General features: G+C 48.1%; 11 protein-coding genes across 11 annotated transcripts; 4 read left to right on the top strand and 7 right to left on the bottom strand.

Annotated features, from left to right (window-relative positions):
• Positions 1-38: 38 nt before the first annotated feature.
• On the bottom strand, positions 39-860 carry TRUGW13939_06137 (uncharacterized protein; the record flags this gene model as incomplete). The annotated part of the gene is made up of 1 exon (XM_035489293.1): positions 39-860. One exon carries the CDS (start codon positions 858-860, stop codon positions 39-41), a length of 822 nt encoding a protein of 273 aa, XP_035345186.1.
• Positions 861-1,931: 1,071 nt separating this feature from the next.
• TRUGW13939_06136 (uncharacterized protein) lies at positions 1,932-3,651 on the bottom strand (the record flags this gene model as incomplete). The annotated part of the gene is made up of 4 exons (XM_035489292.1): positions 1,932-2,546; positions 2,600-3,079; positions 3,138-3,417; positions 3,476-3,651. 4 exons carry the CDS (start codon positions 3,649-3,651, stop codon positions 1,932-1,934), a joined length of 1,551 nt encoding a protein of 516 aa, XP_035345185.1.
• Positions 3,652-4,022: 371 nt separating this feature from the next.
• Positions 4,023-5,158, top strand: TRUGW13939_06135 (uncharacterized protein; the record flags this gene model as incomplete). Its single annotated transcript, XM_035489291.1, has 3 exons — positions 4,023-4,042; positions 4,085-4,331; positions 4,382-5,158. The coding sequence occupies 3 exons, from the start codon at positions 4,023-4,025 to the stop codon at positions 5,156-5,158; spliced, it is 1,044 nt and encodes a 347-aa protein (XP_035345184.1).
• Positions 5,159-5,486: 328 nt separating this feature from the next.
• TRUGW13939_06134 (uncharacterized protein) lies at positions 5,487-8,994 on the bottom strand (the record flags this gene model as incomplete). Its single annotated transcript, XM_035489290.1, has 2 exons — positions 5,487-8,701; positions 8,922-8,994. The coding sequence occupies 2 exons, from the start codon at positions 8,992-8,994 to the stop codon at positions 5,487-5,489; spliced, it is 3,288 nt and encodes a 1,095-aa protein (XP_035345183.1).
• A 1,830-nt stretch (positions 8,995-10,824) lies between these two features.
• TRUGW13939_06133 (uncharacterized protein) lies at positions 10,825-11,149 on the bottom strand (the record flags this gene model as incomplete). Its single annotated transcript, XM_035489289.1, has 2 exons — positions 10,825-10,964; positions 11,014-11,149. The coding sequence occupies 2 exons, from the start codon at positions 11,147-11,149 to the stop codon at positions 10,825-10,827; spliced, it is 276 nt and encodes a 91-aa protein (XP_035345182.1).
• A 1,303-nt stretch (positions 11,150-12,452) lies between these two features.
• Positions 12,453-14,205, top strand: TRUGW13939_06132 (uncharacterized protein; the record flags this gene model as incomplete). Its single annotated transcript, XM_035489288.1, has 4 exons — positions 12,453-12,712; positions 12,786-12,820; positions 12,878-13,554; positions 13,615-14,205. The coding sequence occupies 4 exons, from the start codon at positions 12,453-12,455 to the stop codon at positions 14,203-14,205; spliced, it is 1,563 nt and encodes a 520-aa protein (XP_035345181.1).
• A 459-nt stretch (positions 14,206-14,664) lies between these two features.
• On the bottom strand, positions 14,665-15,672 carry TRUGW13939_06131 (uncharacterized protein; the record flags this gene model as incomplete). The annotated part of the gene is made up of 2 exons (XM_035489287.1): positions 14,665-15,408; positions 15,460-15,672. The coding sequence occupies 2 exons, from the start codon at positions 15,670-15,672 to the stop codon at positions 14,665-14,667; spliced, it is 957 nt and encodes a 318-aa protein (XP_035345180.1).
• A 341-nt stretch (positions 15,673-16,013) lies between these two features.
• On the top strand, positions 16,014-16,979 carry TRUGW13939_06130 (uncharacterized protein; the record flags this gene model as incomplete). The annotated part of the gene is made up of 4 exons (XM_035489286.1): positions 16,014-16,226; positions 16,289-16,389; positions 16,447-16,855; positions 16,911-16,979. 4 exons carry the CDS (start codon positions 16,014-16,016, stop codon positions 16,977-16,979), a joined length of 792 nt encoding a protein of 263 aa, XP_035345179.1.
• Positions 16,980-17,235: 256 nt separating this feature from the next.
• TRUGW13939_06129 (uncharacterized protein) lies at positions 17,236-18,738 on the bottom strand (the record flags this gene model as incomplete). Its single annotated transcript, XM_035489285.1, has 5 exons — positions 17,236-18,072; positions 18,128-18,223; positions 18,275-18,385; positions 18,451-18,638; positions 18,690-18,738. 5 exons carry the CDS (start codon positions 18,736-18,738, stop codon positions 17,236-17,238), a joined length of 1,281 nt encoding a protein of 426 aa, XP_035345178.1.
• A 248-nt stretch (positions 18,739-18,986) lies between these two features.
• On the top strand, positions 18,987-19,847 carry TRUGW13939_06128 (uncharacterized protein; the record flags this gene model as incomplete). Its single annotated transcript, XM_035489284.1, has 3 exons — positions 18,987-19,215; positions 19,297-19,553; positions 19,620-19,847. 3 exons carry the CDS (start codon positions 18,987-18,989, stop codon positions 19,845-19,847), a joined length of 714 nt encoding a protein of 237 aa, XP_035345177.1.
• A 203-nt stretch (positions 19,848-20,050) lies between these two features.
• TRUGW13939_06127 (uncharacterized protein) lies at positions 20,051-21,270 on the bottom strand (the record flags this gene model as incomplete). The annotated part of the gene is made up of 3 exons (XM_035489283.1): positions 20,051-20,170; positions 20,222-21,118; positions 21,175-21,270. 3 exons carry the CDS (start codon positions 21,268-21,270, stop codon positions 20,051-20,053), a joined length of 1,113 nt encoding a protein of 370 aa, XP_035345176.1.
• Positions 21,271-21,531: the final 261 nt, after the last annotated feature.

Genomic DNA, 21,531 nt, shown 5'->3' with positions numbered 1-21,531 from the left:
CCTAGCTTCTCTCCAAATAAGAGTTGGTTCGTCGAGTCTCAGCTCTGCGGTATCTCTTTTGGCATGGAACTAGAAGCAATGGCCGTGGGCTCATCACGAGCTTTTGCTCGTGGTGGGAGCTCCAGAATCATGTGTGTATATGGCACACTCCGAAGCAGAGTGAGCTGGCGCGTCAACGCACGAGAATCCACCCGCAGGCCAAAGTCCATGAGAAAGCAAAATGTAATTTCAAGCCGGGTGAGTTCGCGCTCTGTAACGCCGCCCACCCGAGCAAAGCGGGAGTGAGGATAGCTCAGGTCTTCCAACGCCTTCATCGCGACTCGAAGTCCCGCGAGGACCAACCGGTGCACGTTTCTCGGGGTCACCACAAGAGTCCTCTCAATGTCCACCATTCTCGTTATATAAATGCTAGCCGCGATATAGACTGCGGTCGACATGGGGCAGTACTTGTGGAGCCGCTGAAGATACTGCTCGAGCGAGATGGGCGGTGCTTTTTTGGAGTAGAATCGTTTTGCTAGCACATGGTGCTGAACGCCCCGTGCGCGATCTGCCTCGGAAGCATCCTTGTCGCCTGCACAATGGAGTTCGGTGATACTGACGGTGAGATTCTGCTTCTCCTTTGCAGCATCGGTGCTCTCTGTGGGACTGTAGGGACGCTGCGGCGTCGCGGGAACGTCTCCGGTGAGATGTGCTAATTCAGCTAGATGAGCCGTCACGGCGTTCAAAGCCTCGAGAGGCGGGATTTGAAATACATCCGAGTCCGAATCGCTGATTGACGCGGTGGAACCAGTGTCTGCGCCATGAGGCGACGTCTTATCCTGCTCTTCTGCGGCGGGACCAGCCTCGGCGCAATTGCTCATCGTGTCAGCTGAAAAGAAAAAGCTAGGAAAGAGCTCTTCGCCGCGATTTGGCGGCAATGGATTCGGCGTGAGAGGTAGTTCGATTGCACCTGGTTCTACAGGTATACACGGACAGTGTGGGTGAGTCTACCATTGTCCACCGAGCTTGTCGTCTTAACACGCGCAACACTCTATGGCGGGGTAGAGGAGACGGCGTCGCATACAGCAGGCCGAGCAGAGAGGAGCAAAAGTGGGCGGATTCAAACAAAAGTTGCGATTGTTGGTGTACTGGCTTTCGAGCAAGCCTGTCAGAGGAAATCGACGATCGCGTGCATCCTAAAGCGAGAAACCTATATAGATGCGGGGATCAGTCAGGGAAACCAAAGACGGCGGTTGGGCATATGTGCTTTCATGGCTTTTGTGCGAAAACCGGGGGGACGAACCAACTAGACCAACAAGAGACGTCAATATCGTGCGAGCCTTGTCATTTTTATCGTGGATATACAGGGGGCTGGTTGGGGAGTGCGCAAAAAATAGAAACGGTTGCTGCTTGACTCGAGCCGCCAAGCTTGGCGGTTCTTATCGAGGAACTTGGGCGATCCACATGGCTCCGGCCGGGCCCACGGATTCATCCTTCCGGGCTCAGATCAGTTTATTTGCTACTGGCAATATCGTCTCATTTATAGGCACTGCAGAGCAGTGAAACAAAGGTCGACAGGCAAATCAGAGTTCAATAGAATGGATTCCATGTTCATAAAATGGAGTTATCATATTATATACAGCATCTCTACAACAAGCCAGGCTGAAAGCTGAGACGGTATTAACATTAATCCTCGTCTTTGACAGCTCGAAGCATTACTGCTCGCCGCAGGCTCTGGTCTAAGCATGGCATGGTCGAATGGAGCTCCTGGTCGACACGTAGAACGGCCGGTTGCTGCGGGCCACGTTATCCCATTTCAGACTCAAGTCACCCCAAGGGTCAAGAGGAGTCTGCTATACACCAGGAAAGCAAGCCGAGGATGGTGTGGTACAGTGTGTATCAACTGCTGTTTTCCTTCTTCCTTGAAAATGATTCCTTTAAGCGGAAACAAATCAACTATAGTCGGCAGCTCTGAACTGTTTCCCACGTCCTTGGCTTTGTTCAACAAGGACACCAAGGTTTACTCCCTCAATCCCCTTCTGGACTGTCGTCAGCTCCTTTTCCAACTCCGCAAGTCGCTCTTTCTGAGATGGGTCAAGCAGAGATGGTTGGAAATCGGAATTTGATTGCAAGACGGCAGAGAAAAGTTCCATGGCTTTATCTGTTGGCTCCAGATACTCCTTTAGCGGCATCTCTGCAGCTGTACCTAGATTATGTAAAAGGTCAATCATCCGAGATCGTCTTTCAGAAATCAATGATTCAGGACCAGCCTCCAGAGATGAAGCTTGGTCAGCCCCTGAAATGCCCAATCGGCGTAGAATGTTGTCGAGAGCCTGCAGCTGATGCTTCTGGGGCGAAATAGGAGGCTGCAGCGCTGCTCCAAAGCCCAACGAAGATTGTCGGCGGTGGGATTTTTTGCTTTTGTTTTGCAATGCGTCATTTCGTGCACTTTCACTCGTATACGAGGCAGATAAGAGGTTTAAGGCTTCGCGACGTGACTGGTGATGCAAGAGTCTATCGACAATTTGACTGTTGGAATCTGTCATTTCAGACATCAGGTGCAGAATCTAAATGAAAGCTCGAATTAGTAAAAAGCCATTAACAATAAAAAATGACCTACCATCTCAAGGCAATCCTCCAAAGAGTGACTATGGTTTTGCTTGTTTTTTCGGAGTTCGTCCCGTATTCGCTCGCCAAATTCGTGTCTTGAAGACATTTCAGCTAAGACATTAATTTCCAGGTAGAGGGATTGTAGATCATCCTCTACTGCAACCACTTGGTCCCTGATTTCTGCCCATCTTTCGGAGTTCTCGCCACCTGTTGTAAGAAGCGTTTCTAGATAGAGTCGGTCTAGACGGCAATAAATTTCATCTGAAACCAGTTTTGACAGGGTCGAGGTCAACTCCATCGCCCGTTTCTCGGATTTTTCATCCTCCTCGGTCAGTTCCAACTCTGCGGCAAAAAGCTCGGCTTCGACAAGGGCTCGATCGTCGTTCTTTAGCTTAGATGTGACTTTTTGGAGAAATTGTCCCTTGTGGATGTGCATCTGCTGTTGTTCCAAGAGCATTCTGCTTTCAAAATCCTTCACAAGATCGTCGGCCTATAAATTTTTGTCAATACACATTCCATGCCAAGAATATATGCATCGGGGGTGGTACCATAGCTGTTTTCCTCTGTTTCTCCAGCAAATGTCGCCTGGTCAGCGCAGCGACACCTTGTTCATAGGCCCGACCAGCCTCTCGCTCCCTGGCCTGCAGGCTGTCCAATATTTCATTTTGTGATTTTAGGGCGGCTGTTTGTTTGCGGTACGTCGCAGTTGATGCCTTCAAACTAGCGGTGGCTTCGCGGATCGCGTCTTCGTCCAAGGGTCGTGTCGATGCCAGTGCAGGATGTCTAGTAAACGTCTGGGATGCTCCTGATGTTTCCAATTTTTGAAACCTGTAAAACCAATGTCAGCGTGAACGAATGCTCCGTGTTGGGTGCTAATAAAACATACAGAGCTACTTCTTCTTTGGAAAGCAACGTATGCGGGGACAGGTGCTCCGCAGCCCATTGGGCATTCTTTCTGCCATATTCTGTGTCGATATTGAAATCCGATTCGACGCCGGCCTTCTTGAAGACGATCCCACGCTCTTGGAGAGCAGAGACAACCGTGTGGGTTGAGTCCGCCATGGTTGTCTCCACGGGAAAGAAGGCGCGCGGCCGGGGTCAAAACAACGCTCCACTTCTACCTACCAGCGGCGGCTCTAGACACAACCACCAACAACGACTAACCAAAGCTTTAATTTATCATGACACGACAAAAAACCAATACGAATTAATGGGGTATATTTAGGGACCCCATGATGCTACAGGTGATCGTCCTTAGCAAGTCTGCCAGTGAATACTAACGCCTCAACGCATTGAATCGACTATTACGTGGGGGGAAGTCGGCGAGAACTCCGAATAGGAGTTGCATCATGAAACCGTTGCGTGTCTATCGTCGCTGTTGGGAGTCCAACTGAGCTTCTCTCACACCATCATTGACAAGTACATTTTTGAAAATGGCGGAAAGCTGGCCATCGTGAGTACCTTTGCTATTCGAGCGACGCCATCTACTAACTAGTCGACCTAGTCTCGTTCTCGTAACTGGTGCTACCGGTTTTATCGGAGCGCATATTGTGGATAGTCTGCTGTCTCGCGGCCTCAAAGTTCGCGGTACCACACGCTCAGTGCAAAAGGGAGAGCAAATGAGGAGTGCTCGGCCTCAATATGCCTCTCAGCTTGAATTCGTCCAAATAGGCGATATAGCAACCATTGGTACATTTGACAATATCATGGATGGGGTAGACGCTGTGATACATACCGCATCAGTATGGAAGCCCCTGTAATCCAGGAAGAATAATTCTGACGGAGACTTCAGCCAGTCACGTACGATGTTCAAGACAACGAAAAAGAGATCATCACGCCTTCGATCAATGGCGTCAAGTCTATCCTTCAAGCCTGCAACCTTTCTGGAAGTAAAGTGCGTCGACTAGTACTTACTTCATCATTCGCAGCCGTCGTTGATGTCACCAAAAACAACACTTTTGGCCCGGATTTTACTTATACAGCCTCGCATTGGAACCCGCTCACATGGGAAGAATCAGTCGACCCAGCAACATCAGCGGTCGTTGCGTATCGAGGCGGGAAAAAATTCGGAGAACTTGAAGCCTGGGATTTTGTAGCTCGCGAGAAGACTTTCGACCTAGTTACTTTCTGTCCTCCCATGGTTTTTGGGCCAGTGGTGCATCCTCTATCAGACCCCTCGCAACTGAATGACTCAAACACGAACCTCTGGAAGATTGCTCAGGGCGCAGATCCTCTTCCGTCAGCTCGCGTTCCAGGATATGTCCATGTTGAAAACCTAGCAGACGCACATGTTGAAGCGTTGCTAAGGCCTGAAGCAGGCGGGAAGCGTTATCTTGCGGCGGATAGTGAGCCCTTTACCTACGAGATGGCAGCCGACATTATCAAAGAAGAGTTTCCTTGGGCACGGGAAATCGTTACCAAGGATTACGACAGTGGTAAAGAGCCAGTGGCGAAATATCACATAGATGGAGCGAGATTAACTACAGAGCTTGGAGTCAAGTACACACCATTCAGAGAAGCGGTCGTCGATCTGGTTCAACAGATGTATGAGCTTTCAAAAGCCAACTAAAATTAGCGTTCATACCTTGTTAATATCACGTTTATTACTTAATTCCAGCGGCAGAGTTTGACGAAACAGTTTGATTTCTTATGACTAACGAACAAAGCGAAATTAACACTCATTGTAAGGAAGAAGAAAAAACAAGAGCCGTCATTCTGGCAGATTGAAAGCTGAGAAATATGAAAAATAAACGGACGACCCTTTACCATTTCAGAGAAATTACCAGCTCTCCAGTGCAATCTCGGTTGGTGTGCGGTAAGGAAGAAGAAAAACAAAAGAAAAACAAATCATTCTGGGAAGTCGGAACGAGGAAAGAAATGGAAGAATTTTCGCCACTTCAGAAATATAACCGGTGCCAATTAGAATCTTGGTTGGTGGTCGAAAAATCCTGAAGAATTTCTGAGCTCTCCCATGGGCCAGATTCAACTGTCCACTCTTGAGAGTCCGCCTCACTGCCCAATGTACCAGGTTCAACAGCAGAGTTAATATGAGTCTCAGCGTTTGCATCATCTCCGTAGTCGAGGCCGAGAACTCTTCCATTTCTCTTGAGTTGGTTCCAATGCTGGACAAGCTGCGGAACGACAGCGCGCTTTTTGGCCTTTGGTTCTGCTTTCCTGGCCAAGGCTCCAGAGAAGTTGTCGTTGTACAAGACAATGAGGCTTGCCCGTGCTCTAGTCAAGCCTACATTGATCCGCCTATCATTCTTGAGGAATCCTAGGCCATCACTCTCGCCACAGACCCAATCCAAAAGAACAATGTCAGACTCATTGCCCTGCATGGAATCCACGGTGGACACACGAGGGAGCTTTGCGTATGGCAGCTTTGTGAGCAACTGTAGATCCTTGATAACGGCGAAGTACAAGGCACGTTGAGCGTTGTAGGGAACAATTATGGCAATAGAAGCTTTCGGGTAAGGGGCTTCCTTGAACACAGTCATCAACAGCTCCCTGACAACTTTGACATGGTGTGCATTGGACCGCGAACAAGTAGCAGGATCAGAAACGACAACAGAGCCGGATACAGAAATCCCGACATGATTGGCGATATTTTCCGGCAACTCGCCATCGCTGGAAATGCGACATTTGGTCCATTCCAGGAAGCGACTTTCAAAAACAGAATCCAGAGTAATCGAATTGCAGATACGCGCATCCACCAGCCTTCCTTGATACGTGTGAAAGTTGGGGAAGTGCGAGAGAGTTGGGATCATCCTGTACTGGGTGTTGAGAGATACCGCAGGGGGGTGCTGTCTCAAGTGGCGATCGAAAAGCGAACGGTTCATCTGCGGAGCAAATTCGCTGAAATCAGAGAATGATGACAGTGCCAAGGGGGGAAGCTGGAGCCTGTCACCAAAGCGAAGAACGGCTTTGATATCATTGGCGTGCCTCAAGAGAGTGATCGGGAGCCATGCCGTGGGTTCCAAAGCTTGCCCATCCTCGTCCGCGATGATGATAATGCCGTTTGTCCCGACGCCAAAGTTGTGTCGAACGAGATCGGAGGCTGCTAGTTGGTTCGTACACAACAGTACTTGTAACCCGGAGACCACAGTCGACTCCAAGGTAGCTAATGCTTTGCGGAAGATAGCACGTTCGTTCTTGATGAACTCGATTTTTTGCTCGTCATTCTTAGATTCGCGGAGCAATTCGGAAAACCTCTGGTGTTTCAGTCTCATGTACTCAGCAACGGCATCGTACTCTTTTAGCTCTGACTTGGGATTCGCCTGGTAACTGAACCCAAGCTCTTTTCCTTCGGCTGTACAGGTGCTAACGAGATTGTCGATATGATAACTCATCATGTGCGTCCCCACAACATGATAGCGGTCGATGCGGCTTGATATTTCGCCCCGAAGAAGACCAAACATCGCCATCTCGGTGTCTAGCGTCTCTGTCTCTTGCACCTCGAACGTCTTCAGAGACTCTGCACCGCTGAAAACAAGTCTGGCGGCTCGCAACTCGGGGGCGTCATTGCTCAAAACTTGGGAAACGGCTTGCAAAGCAGCGTTGGTTGGGGCCACCATGAGAACCTGCAAGCCCAATCCGGCAATTAACCTCGCCAAGATCGCCTGCACCAAAGTCTTACCGCAGCCAAATATGCCTTCAATGAATGCAAAACCGTTGCCTGGTACCTTGAGCAACAGATTGAAGACATCGTGTTGCTTCTTATTCCAGTCTTTCATTTTTGCGACTTTCTGGTATTCCGCTCTAACTCGGTCTCGCGGGATTCCCTGAAAGATATTGACAGATGGGAGGATGGCATAGTCGGTATTGAGCAGAATGGGGTGCCATCTTGCGAACTTCTCGGTGCAAAGAGTGTTGACCGCATTGATCTGCAACTTGGAATTTTCATCGCTCACATTAAAAACTAGTTTGCAATCGTACTGGTGCTCGATTCCGTGACTAAAGTTTGCCTCGTTGTCTCCTGCCGGTAATAAAAGCACAACGATGTCGTACGAAACTGAGATATCAATGCCTTTGGGTATGGTCACCCCTCGCATCTTGTCTTTGCCATGGCCGTGCGAAAGGAGAACCGTGCATGCAGTGCCATCTGGAATAATGGGAGACTGGCCCAGAAGACTAAACGGAGTGAACTTGTCACGCAACTTCCCAAACGAGACGGCCCCAAGAAACAAATCACCGTATTGCAGTAGAACAATCTTATGGTAGACTCCCATCAGGCGCTGCGCATGCAGGATAGAGACGTGGTACTCGAGATGTGCACCATACACGAGTTTGACAGCAGCTTCATCTAAGCTATAGAATGAATTGGTTGCCGGAACCTTGACTATTGTGTTGGCATCCCATGCTTTCTCGACAGCTTGACGCGACTTGAGCTGCCCGGCTTGCGTCATGACAACGCGTTTCGCAACGCTGCGATAAGGTACCCAGGCAGCCTTGACATTGAACAGGTCACGAAACTGGTCAGAAAGTTTGCAGACTTCCCAACTAGCTCTCGGGATGTAAAGCTTGAATTTGATTGCATGCTGCATGTTCGGAAGCTGTCGCATGTAAAGACGGAGCTTGTCGAGCTCTTTGTCCCCGAGAGGTTGGCTGAGGTTCACAGGAACGCATGCGTCTGCTTGGATAAGACAGTCTACCAATGCATAGTCTGGCTTGGTAATGAATGTAACGGCGTTGAGCTCCAGCCTGCGGATTGATTCAATGCTGAAGATGACTTGTGCTGGATATTTGGACTTGTCGTCGTCATCGGAATCAGAATCAGTCTCAAAAAGAAAGGTGACCTTGGTGTCAATTGGCACCCCTTCAATTCGAAAGCACAGAGTCCGGTTTTTGATGTTTGGGATTGTTGTACCGTCTTCGAGAACGAACTTTGCAGAAAACTTTTCCCCATACCAAGTACGGTTGCGTCTAGAGACCTCAACAAGTTTGTTCTCTTCTTCTTTGTTCTTTTTCTCTGGTCTGATCGGCCCGGATTGACGCATCATGTTTTCTTCGTCAGAAGCGTCACTCACTTCTCCCTCGCCCTTTTCGTCAGGGAGAATAGTCGAAGTAACTTGCTGAGGAGGGGACTGGGGAGAAGTCGAGCCTATGGGTAATCCTATGCGATCTTGTTAGTCCTGTCAATTACTGGACGATGAGAATGAAGATCTACCTGGGTCGTTTTGATGAAAGTTACGGTGAGCGTGTGAGCGAGAGGTTTGGTCAGAAGATCTAGAGAATAAGTTGAGTTGAAAACCCTTTTGTTGAGTTCAAATTTCCGTCAGCGACGGTCCAAAACAAAAAACAAGCTACTCACCTAGCAAAACATCATTCCTGACCTTGTGCTAGGGAGAGGTGAGAAGAAGAGGGGAAGAAGGAAGAAGAATAAATAGAAGAGGGTGGACACAACATGTGGAGTTTCCTCGGTGTGAGCTGATTATTGATAGCTAATAGCCCAGCCCCATTCACAATCAAAGTTGGTCAACACGTTCCAAAATAGGAAATAAACATGACCCACACCTATCTCGGTGACGCCCTGCATCAAGCAGGATTCCAATCCTTTGTTCTATGGGGACTTTGGGGTACTGAGGTGTATCTGACTCTGATAGGGATACCCATGTCGTTCAATTTACTACCAAGGTGTTTCCAATTGAACGTGGGACTATCAATAAGCTTGTTTAACCAAGAAAGCTCTTAGATAGAAGATAGCACCGAGTATACTCTCTAAACACAAGAGCTCTATTACCCTTTTCTCCTTGTATACTTGCTGGGTTCGGAATTGCTTAGCAAAGGACCAGCCATTGCTCTTCCAAATCCGATGATTCCCGAAGGTCCTGCTCACACCGCAGCGCCTGGGTAGGAAACAAAAATAATGGGTGCATCCCCACCAGGTCACTCATTGTCAGTAAGAATTAATAGAGATGGGGGTCCCTTCGTCGAGAACCGATGATTGGACAGTCAGGATTAAGACCACACCAAAAAATGGACAAGCTGAGGCTGTGGGTGCCCAGGTGACGAGAAATCAAAGGATGGCTGGCTGGCTGGCAAAAATATTGAATGGGTCTTCAATTTCTGCTATGCAGATGACTGTGACGAACAAAGAACAAGGTGTGGAAGAATTGCATTGTGGATATGTCGATTACCCGAATAGGAAATTTCAAGGGTGCCCCGATGGGGCACTCGCAGGGAGCTGAGACCGCAAATCCCGGGTGTGGTGCACGCTATTGTAGGATAAAATCTCGGTCAGCATGGCTCTCGTTGTATTTGTACTTTTCCCTATCAATAGGCTGGCCAAGGTACATTGTTACAGGGAACCTTTAAAAAATTCGCCTACCTACCGTGTTAACCGCCAATCTCTCCTTGGGTGGCTTGATGGAGAAGTCTATGAAAGCATCACTCCGAAGTTGATTGTATAGAACAGAAAATTTGGACCAGCCTGTCCTCTTCTCTCTCTGGTATTGACTCGGCTTCACAATCATCGCTGACTTCTTCACTTCTTCTATCGTCGTTGGTGTGAGGAACAGAAGCAAATGGCTCCATGATTTAGTGTATACAGTCTCGTAAGTCCTTTCAATAGCTGCAAGAATAGAATGAATATCTAATTAATGCATATTCACAAAGTGATAGGTTAAGACAATTTGATAAGGTCTAGAAACTTCTGATCTACATGATTATTTTAAAGTGGCTATTTCTTCGTCAGTATGACTCCTTGGTCTTCAATCCACTTCCTCATTAATATTCTAACGGAAATACATCGCTGTAGAGGACTTTTGAACAAGTCGACTTTTCACTCGTGTGTCTTTGAGTCTACATATATAGTGCTTTATCGCGTGGTAGAGAAAAAAGGGAGCGATAAGTCACCTGCTACGTTCTGTATAAATCTAGATGCGAGAGCCATGTCGAATAAAACAACTTAATTCAGTCAGTGCAAATTTAAGGTAATTCGATCTTTATAATAATAGAAAGGTGTTGACAGCTGCACCAAAAGATCAATTTTCTTGGGCGGTCAAATCTCCGGCACATTACATGTTTAGCTAATAATACCCTTGGTCAAACAACAGTAGAATTGCAACAGCAATAAACGCAGATACAAACGCCCCGTCAACCCCAATTTTTCTCCGGGTGTTTTGATGTCAAATTTCCACTGTAAATCAATAATTTCCAGTCTCTCCATGAGCCCTTGGTAGGATATTTTTGGTTGTGAGAGGAAAGACTCCCCAGGTCATTTTTGCTAGCGGGATCTTATCGGTATTCTTGACGAATCTTGGGACCCTTTGTCTCGTCATAGTAGATCCACTTGTCGTATTCTTGCGCGGTGAAGAGCCAGGATGCTGGAGTCTTGTTGTCGTTGATCATTTTGATGAGGTTATCGACGTTGAGTCCTTCCTCTCGAGCAAAGATTGTGAGAGGTGTTCCACTGATTCTTGCGACGCCACAGGTTATGAGAAACTCTGGATTTGGCTTCGAGTTTCAGTGCCTCAATTCGACTGGCTCGGATGGCTGCAGGCGGCTGGAACTTCACAGGAGGCGGAAACCGATATGCGAAGGGCTTCAGCTTGGATGCCATGATGGCGTCAGATGAGATGGTAGGTTGAGCAGGTAAAAGGTAACGTAAAATGTGAATACACGTGGAATAAATAAGAGAGTTGCGATGCTGTCGGCGTAACTCGATGGAAACTTGTTAAAAGAGAGGTCGTACGAGATAGCTTGGAGAAGATGGAAAATAGGGGAGAAAGTCAGCAGAACCGCAGGTGACGTTTTCCCGACGAAGCCTAGAATCTCATTTTCTCAGCATATAATGAGGCGAGCTCTAGCAAAGCTCCCACCCCTCTGCAACAAGACCATCCAAGGCTGCAAATACAGCATACTCCCCCTTTGCCAACTGAATTCCTGTTCTTTCCTCAACCATGGGCGCTCCACAGATACCATCTACAATTGTAGGTCTCGTCGCTCCAAACATTCGGGTGATGAAACCAAGTTTCCACTGGTGGGATGGTGTTGTCAGATCTCCAGATGGTGTGATGGGCGCTTGCAAAGTGTTGCCGATGTAATTGAAGGATAGCAGACAACTGCTCATACCATCAACTTCAAACCAAGCTCCGCGCCGAATATGCCTGCTCTCCACTAGTCGTCAGGACAAGTTGCCATCCATTCCTTACACGACACAACCATGTTCTGCTGGGGTGGGGTGACTGAGGGACAAAAGAGGAAGAGGAGAGGAGAGGAGCGGAGGGAGACAAGATAAATACGAAGCCCCACGCGGCACTCTTGGTTTAGATAAGCGTGATATCAACATTGAATTTTTTACATCTCTTATCTAAAGAGAGTAAATAACACGGCAACTTTCTCTCTGGTCAATAAACACTGCCATTCTGGTAACTATGGAATACAAGCAATGGCCTTTTCATAGTTTGTTCCAGTTATCAAGGGTACTTGGGTTAGGAAATGCGTATATATCTTCATATCTATCTAAGGCTTCTCTCAGCCTTATAGTTCATCGTGCTGATCCCCCGCAGCACAATATTAGACCGGCGATCATGCAGCTAATGTAAAATAATCACTCATCTTTGAGCATGTCAATGGTCAATCATATTACTAGTTTTAGAGATACTATCTTTTTTCAATTTAAAAATTTTTAACATCAAAAAAGAAAAGCCCTGATGGCACTGCATGCAACTCAGTCCGTAGGAGCGCGGCTATCGTCGGTGAGGGGCGTCGGCCCAGCACGCAACCTTGATCAAAGTTTGACAAAGCAACACCAACGTCGACACAACTTTTCCGTGAGAACAGATTGACTTCTTCGCTCATTCATTCAGACATTGAGGGTTCGTGCCAGTCTCTTGTTCTTATCAAGTTTATTCAGTACCGCCATGAGCCCCAACTCAACCGCCCGCGCCCCCCCACAGGCGCTGGACAGCATCACGCAGCAGATTGGAAATACACCGCTCGTTCGATTGACCCGTCTCCCCCAGAGTCTCGGAATCGATGCTACCGTATACGCCAAACTGGAATACTTTAATGCCGGCGGCAGTGTCAAGGACCGCATTGCGCTCCGGATGATTGAGGAGGCCGAGAGGACAGGCAGAATCAAGCCTGGTGACACATTGATTGAGCCCACTAGCGGCAATACGTACGTACAGTCAAAAGCTTACACAGTGTCTCTGTGTATGAGGAAATGCTAAAATCTGTGAATGAAAATACAGTGGCATTGGATTGGCGCTGGTCGCGGCTGTCAAAGGTAAGCTATTGTCAGAGCAACACTAGCTAAACAGCTTGAGCTAACCACCCTCCACAGGTTACAAGACAATCATCACTCTTCCGGAGAAGATGTCCGCCGAAAAGGTGTCTGTACTCCGTGCTTTGAACGCCACTATTATCCGGACTCCCACGGAGGCTGCGTATGACTCGCCTGAATCGCATATCGGAGTCGCCAAACGCCTTGAGAAAGAACTTCCCAACGCACACATCTTGGATCAGTACAGCAATGACAACAATCCTCTCGCCCACGAATTTGGAACTGCCGAGGAAATCTGGGAACAAACCGGCGGCGCGGTGACAGCGGTCGTGGCCGGTGCTGGTACTGGTGGTACAATCACCGGTATTTCCAGGGGTCTGAAAAAGCACAATGGGAACGTCAAGATAATTGGCGCTGATCCACAGGGCTCCATTCTGGCTCTTCCTTCATCTTTGAATACAGAGCATGAAAACGAGCCATACAAAGTCGAGGGCATCGGATATGATTTTATCCCTCAAGTTCTCGACCAGCACTCGGTCGACAAGTGGTACAAGACGGAAGACAAGGAATCATTCCAATATTCTCGTCGGCTCATTGCCGATGAGGGTCTTCTAGTCGGAGGTAGCAGTGGAAGCGCAATTGCTGGCCTGGTCAAGGCATACAAGGACGAGACTTTGACTAAGGACGATGTCGTGGTGGTTGTTCTCCCGGATAGCATCCGAAGCTATCTCACCAAGGTATAGCAATAGACAGAATTTTCTACTAATTCTAATACATTGACTAATATTATTTGTTAGTTTGCGGACGACGATTGGCTTGCTGCGAACGACCTGCTTGCCTCCACGACGCCTGAGCTCAAAACTACACCATCGGCACCTCCAGCTCCAGACTCCAGGAACCTCTTCTCGACTGGTAAAGTCGGATCACTACGACTCAAACCCGTCACGACCGTGCGTGCGAACGAGTCCTGCCAAGCGGCAATTGAACTCATGCGCGAGAAAGGTTTTGACCAGCTTCCGGTTCTCAGCACTGATGGCAAAAAGCTGGCCGGCCTGATTACTCTCGGAAATGTCCTCAGCTGGATCTCGCGTGGCCGGGCCGCTGGGAAAAACCCTGTTTCGGACGTCATGTTTGACTTTGCCAAACTCCCAGAAGTCGTCACGGACCCCAGAGACGTCGTGCCAGACTCCAATGGCCAGTCCAACGTCAAGCGCCGCCGTTTCTTTGAAATCACATTGGATACGCCTCTCAGCGTGCTGAATCGGTTTTTTGAGTGGAACAGCGCTGCTATTGTGACTGATCGAGATGACCAGGGCACCATCAAACCTGTGGCTGTGGCCACCAAGGTTGATCTTCTTACCTGGCTTTTGCACCAGAGCAAACAATAGATTTTTCTGCCTTTTGTTTTGAACGAATCTTCTCTTTCGCTACCTTCAACAGGTTTCATCCCTTCCTGATACCCGACTACTGTCATTATAATGACATTTTCAACCCATTGAAACCGGTACAAGAACGCATTTCTCTATCTCTATGTGTGGACTTTATGCATTGATTATTGCCGCTTTAATCTAGCTAGTTTCTTAGATTTAGAGACATATGAAAGAGAAAGGAGAGATTTTAGATATTATTTAGAATTTGATTGTCCAAGTCTAGTACCTGATTTGATAGGAAATCTGTGTCTGCGAGTGATTCATTCTTTATTATTATATATTTAGAATATGTCCTGTCAACCGTAAATGTTTACATGAATAATCTATTCGCTGTTTGGCGAATGAAGAGATATGACTGCCCAATTCCATTACCCTAAAACTGTGGACTGTCGACTGCAAAATCCCGAATGAGCAGCTCTATAAGCGCGCTCCAATCCACTCCTCCCATCCGCGGATAGCAGCGCCAGCCTCGGTGTCTTCCTCAGAGACCACCGCTCCTCCAACGACGCTAACCTGGGTACCAACCTCATCTTCCAAGAGCTGAAAGCTGAAATCTTCTTCCCCGTTGGTGCCCAGAACTTCATATTCATCTTCGTTTGACGCCGCGCCAGCGCTAGCATCCATCAAGCCCTTCTGGCGAGACTTGCGGATGCGCTCGATTTCATGCTCCAGCCTTTCCTTGATAGATCCAGCTGGCAAAGCGGTAAACAAGTCTTGCTTGTTTGCCGCCACGAGGACGGAAACAGAGGAGGCCGCTTGTGAAACGTGTTTCTGGTTACTGAAGACGAGTTTTTGCAAGAGCAACAGGACATCGTGCAGATAGGTAGCACAATCTCTCAAGCCCTCTGCTGCATCAGACAGCGATGCCGCATCTACAAAGAAAATGACTCCACTGATGGGCGACTTCTCCTTTTTGGACGAAAGAATTGCCTCTAGTTGCGATAGCTGTGATGAACGTAGCTTTCCATGGCCGGGGGTATCTTTCACGATATATTTGACCGGGTTCCTTTTCGTCTCGGACAAGCTGGGATCGTTGACTGATCGATACTGGTTGGAGGCAATTGGCACGGATGGGGGAAGCGTGACAGTCGTAGACGTTGCATTTTGGGACGTGTGCGTGCGAGGTGCTGTATTCGATCGCCGTGAGGATGCCGATTCAAGCTATAGCCGTGTTAGTACCGGGGATTTGGCGGCAAATAAAGTAAAAAATACCAATGTGAGGAAGGCTGTCTTCCCAGAGCCACTCGGCCCCAACAGGAGAAACGTCGACGAAGGCGGATTTACGGCCTTGCGATAGAGAAACAAGTGCAGCAAAACAGGCAAGAGAAGCGTCAGAGTGACTGTGATCAGAATCGAGATCGGGTTGCCATCGAGCAAGGTGGTCGCTATCCCACTGGGAGAGCTCCAGTTCGCCTTGGAACTCATGTTCCGAGGAAGCGTGTAGCTCAGAACGGGGTATAAAAATTGCGAGAGACTTGAAGCCAGAGATGATATCCAGTATCAAGATTTCTGGTGATGTCAAGACGGAGTTGTTTGTGGCATGTGGGCTGCGGGTCCGCGCAGCCAATGGGCGTCGACTCTGTGCCGTCGCTGGCATTCAAGGAGCTTCATGTTTGTTGCTCGCCCCAGCCAGGGAGCTGTGCACCTGTCGTCCATCGCGTGTCGTTTCTGTCTCTCGCCATGGATTCTCCGTGCAATCGACGTGCTCCTGTCTTTTCCAGAGCCGATTTTGCCCATTCGCCCATAGCGCCAGGTCGTGTTGAAAGATGAAATTCACGAACCCAGCCTCGATCCTACTTGCCTTTCCTCTTATAGCATTGGCCGATGTCGAATTCACAAGCCCCGAGCCGGGTGCGACGGTCCATGGAGGGGATGTCCTGACGGCTCTCTGGAAGGACTCTGGAGAGCCACCCAGGATCCTCGAGCTAACGGACTATGATCTTTTCCTCTGTGCCGGGGGATCCTCAGTCGAGTACTCGGTATGTAGCCTGGAATATTTGAAATCCGAGATGAGAAAGTTGAATACTGACTATCCATGCAGGAGGACATTGCACTTCTCATAGACAACGGGTCCTTTGAAAGAGGCAATTCAGTTTCCTTTCAGGTCAAGCCAGACGTTGGCGCCATCTACCCAAACGCATAGTACATTTGTTCCATTGCCTTTTATTGCATCTTGAATGCTGACTCCGTGGTAATAAGTTTTCTCAAAATGGTCTCCAGAAGTGTCAATACAACAGTGATAAACTACTCGCAGAGATTCTCTCTATCCGGAATGACAGGAACGTTTTCTGAGAGAGTTCAAACCGGCCTGTCAATGCTCCCAAACGTCACTGGCGATCATAACGAATTGAAGAAAAGGCAATTTGCCGCAGCTGCAGCCGCACCAGCAGCAGCTCTATACAATGTGCCCTACCCACTGCAGTCGACCGGCCTGACCAAATATGCTCCGATGGCCCAGCATCCTGGAACAACGATTACGGCCAAGAGTGCGCCTCCGAGGTTTCCTACCAGCCCTTATACCGTGGCTCAGACGCATCTCCCAATACCTACATGGCAGACGACGTTGACGGCTCCACAGACGTTTTCCACTACAAGCATTGAAAACCCGGTAAGTTGACAACCCGAGACACTCTTGGATTGTTGTTTCTAAGTGATTCCCGCAGGCTACTCCTGCACCACATCCGACGGATGATATGAACAATTATCTCAAGAGATGGGCGGACGGTGCGTAACTAGTATGAATTCTAGTATTATGAAACTTGCTTTTGTGAAGGTTATGCCGGTCTACGTCAGTTTGCAGCCTACTGTCTATATGCCCACTGGTGACGACTACATGTGGGTTGCTGGGTGTGTTTCATTTGCAGGTGTTGCACATGTCATGCTTTTAACTGGCGTATATAGATATACTGCACAGTATAACTAAATTTATATACATCGATAATTTTTGGTATTCGTAGCGTTTCATCATTTTTGGAAGGTCGTCGGTTCTCACTTTTTCTCTATTTGGCTAGGGGTGGCCGCCAGACTAGACCTCTCGCTTCTTTCAAAAAATGAGATGTTTTCGCCCAGAGCCACGTATTCACTGTCCGCATATCCAAGCGCGGAATTTATATGCGTACTCCGGAGGCCCTTGATCTTGTCGATTTCCAGGCTTCCGTAGTTGACAATTGCACGTCCAACCTCCTTTGGCTCCTCGGCATGAATCATGAAATCTCCGTTGAGAGCATCCTGCGAACGCTTTTCGATGACGAATAGGCGGACTGCCTCTTGTTGTCCGAAATGTCCTTCGACTGCGAGAACTCCAGCGGGGAGAAGACTTGCATTGTTTTGTAGCGCATTGAACGCACCCTGGTCAATATAAATACTTCCATGGGTCGTAAGGCCATGTAAAATCCAAAACGAGCGTGAGTGGATCGGAGTCGAAGACGGGAGAAACCGCGTATGTAGTGGAGGGGTGGATAGACCTTGGTCTTCTGGATTCTCATGGGCCTCAGTCTCTCTTTTTTCCAGGTAGCTCAGGATCTCGTGAACATTTTCCGGTTTTGAGCTTTTCGTGATGATTGTTGTAACACCGGCACTGGTGGCGAGACGGGCAGCAACGATTTTTGTACCCATGCCTCCGGTGCCCAGCGAGGATCCAGAAGTTGACACATCGGCATCCAGTGTCGATATGTCCGAGACAACCTCGATTGGCTCGGCATCGGGGTCGTGTCGTGGGTTGGAAGTGTACAAGCAGTCGACATCGGTCATTAGAAACAAGTAGTCGGCTTTGACCATGGCGGCGGTAATGGCGGACAATGTGTCATTGTCTCCGAATTTAATTTCCTATGGTCATTCTCAGCGTCGCTCCTTTAATTGTTCTGAGGTCACGAAGACTTACCGCAACAGCCAATGTGTCGTTTTCATTAACAATGGGAATCACCCCCATATCTAATAGCTCGGAAAAGGTATTTTGAGCATTAAGGTATTGTGTGCGCTATTCAATTCATCAGCCTGTACATCTTCGTGGGGCTTTTGGCTGTCATACATCAGCAATGTCGTTTCTGGTCAACAGTATCTGGGCCACAGGGATTCGCAGATGGCCGAAAAGGCTATCCCACAAGCCCATGAGTCTGCATTGGCCAACGGCAGCGAGCGCCTAGAGATTGTTAATTGTAAATAATTCTCTTTCAAAAAAAAAAAGGGCTACACAACAAAACTCACCTGAACTTTCGGGAGGTGTTTGGGCCTCTCATTGATATCCATTCTTCGCAACCCCACCCCAATGGCACCGGACGAGACCAGAATAACTCGATGGCCATGTTTTTGAAGTGTTGCAGCAGTCTCGACTATTGCCGATAATATTGATATAATGGGCTCATGTGTGTTTTCGTCGACAATAGAACTTGTTCCTAAAGATTGGATGAGTCATTGCTGTTGATATTTATTTTGTATATAGTTACCCAGCTTGATGACGACAGTCAGGGCTTGGGACCTTGATGGGTCGTCCATTGTGCATATAACAATTCAATACAAACCAAAATATAATCGAGGAAATCCCCAAAACAAGAATTTAGAAATTCGAAGAGAATATATCTCATTTAATAAAAGTTTCCACATCCGATTGCGGAGTAGTCCTGTCCGGAGTACATTCATTATTCTGCCGATAATCCCCGCCCTTACCGTAATATTTCCGACGCTTTGATTCCGAAAGACGATTGAGACCAGAACAAAACCAAAAAAAACACAGAAAAGAAAAGATGTCCGAGTCAGATTCACCATCTCAATCGCAAGCGCCGGTAGCTCCGAAAGATACTGGTTATACGCCAGGCGATGGCTTCTTCACGCAAGTGAAGAACATACTCAATATTGTTTCAGGGAGAATGACCACAGAAGGAAAAGAACAATTTCGCATCGCAAGGGACGATCGAAACGAAGAGGCGGACTGCAAGCGATGCGAAGAACAGCGCGATTATCTTTTGAGATACAGTGAGTCCAGGGCTACATAAAGAAACGACACTCAAGTGTCGGAATGGAGTTTGTTTGCTAAGACCTCTCTCTGGAGTATAGGCCCTGTGATAACCTATCTGAGTGACAACATCAACCAATTGGGAGGCAACATATCCAGTCATAACATCTACTGCCGCCGCTGCACGAAAAGACAAGGAGGTGGTTTCGACCCTCAACATGGAATAATGGTTTGCGCAAACGAGATGCGAGACCAAAGCCACTTGGAAGACACCATGGCACACGAGATGGTACATGCATATGACCATCTCAGGTTCAAAATGAACTGGGATAATTTAAGACATGCGGCATGCTCCGAGGTAACTTATTTCCCCCGTCTATAGGCTTGTGTGATTATGTACTTACCAGACCCTTCTTGTTTCTAGATCCGAGCAAGTTCGCTGAGCGGCGAGTGTCGCTGGGCTCGAGAGTTTTTCTCGAGAGGACAGTGGAAGCTTACACAGCAGCACCAGGAATGCGTCAGACGAAGAGCTACGCTTTCGTTGATGGCCCGGCCAAACTGCAAAGACGAAGAACACGCAACAAAAGTGGTGAATGAAGTGTGGGAAAGCTGTTTCAGGGATACCCGGCCATTCGACGAGATTTATCGATGATCAAGAAGAGAATTACTTGAATGTATGTATATAATGTATACTAGTGTACTATGACATCTAGACTCCTCAACTCGGAAAGAGAATAAACAATCATTTCTGATAATGGAAAAGTCCCGCGAGCCCTAGCACCAACCAACGCCATTTAATGAACAGACCTAAACTCCGACTTGTAAATGCAAACGCTCAAAGCCTAGCTGACTGACTCATTTCGGATTCGAGCTCCGTTGGGCGCCCTTTTCTCCTTTCATGCAATGTTTGATAATCCAAGGGTGCTGCTGGACTTCTTCCAAAGGAATTCTCTTTTCAGGATCGAGAACGAGCAGCTGTAAACTGATTAGTACCTTTTGAATATTAACATGTATATGCCAGCATACCTTTTTGATGAGGTCCCTTGCCTCGGGACTGATGAAAGAAGGTATTGTCATCTCTCCTCGACGGATCCTTCTCTGGGTCATGACTGGAGTATCCTCGAAAGGAGCTTCTCCAACAAGGAACTCATACGTCAAAACGCCAAGACTCCACAGGTCTACTTTCTCGCTGTAGAAGTTTTCTTGAGTACCCGTGACAAGCATCTCTGGTGGGAGGTAGTCCAGAGTACCACACATCGTCTGCCTTCTGTTGTTTGGGGCGTGCACACTCCAACCAAAGTCACTGATCTTGATCTCTCCGTGGATGCCCATCAAAATGTTCTCCGGTTTAATGTCTCGATGGATGACGTGCTTCTTGTGCAGGTATTTCAAAGCCGCTGCCATTTGTGCAATATATTGAGCGGCTTTCCACTCCGGGAACCGGTGTTCCTTACGGAGGTGCTTGTATAGTTCACCTTTGCCTGCAAACTCTAGAATGAGGAAGATTCTCTTACTGTCGTGAAAGTGGCCAAAAAGACGCAAGACGTTGGGGTGACGCAGGTTGCTCTGGATTTCAATCTCTCTTCGGACCTGCTTCTGAACTCCTCCCTGTTGGAGTTCTGATTTGTGGAGCACCTTTAGAGCACAGATAAAACCGGAAGAACGCTCCTTGGCCAAGTATACTCGACCGAACTTTCCCTTTCCAAGGGCTTTGCCGATTTCGAACATGCCTAGGTGCAGTTTTTTGGTTGACGGCTGGTCATAGAGGGTGGCGGCGCCATTTTCGTCAGAACTCGGCAATTGAGCATTGGTTCTTGCCTCGTTTGTATTTTGAAGGGCAATCTTGAGGAGATGATTGCGGGTTGCGGATGGCTGGTTGCCAGCTCCCAGACCAGTTATAGATACGGCGGTCGACAGCGAACCCTTGTTTCATGTAAGCAACGACGCACAAGACAGAGGCAGGTAATAGGATAAGGTACCTTTGACTTGCTTAAAGTCTTTCCGGTCTGTGCAGATTCGTTCTCATCGTTGACCGAGAGATGCTCGAAGCGAGCTTCCAGGGTTTTGGTTGTCATGTCGAATATCGTTGGCTAAAGAAAACACGCACACACAACAACGGAGCGAGAGAAGTGAAGGTCGAGTAATGCCCCTACGAAAAGTCAAGGCTGTCAACGCAAATGCATCTGAGGTTGGAGGACGGGGTCAGACTGGTAGATGTAAGGTTGGAGACAGAGTGGGTGTTTACTAAACGGCCGAGCAGCTGCCGTCGCCCCAGCAACGCCGCGGAGCAACGATAACGCGGGCCGGGAGCTTGCGTAATTTACGTACTGCGTAAC

This window comes from Talaromyces rugulosus, chromosome III (assembly GCF_013368755.1).
Source record: "Talaromyces rugulosus chromosome III, complete sequence".
NCBI classification, from domain to species: Eukaryota; Fungi; Ascomycota; class Eurotiomycetes; order Eurotiales; family Trichocomaceae; genus Talaromyces; species Talaromyces rugulosus.
The sequence above is the reverse complement of the archived record's forward strand: the minus strand, read 5'-3'. Positions and strand labels throughout refer to the sequence as shown.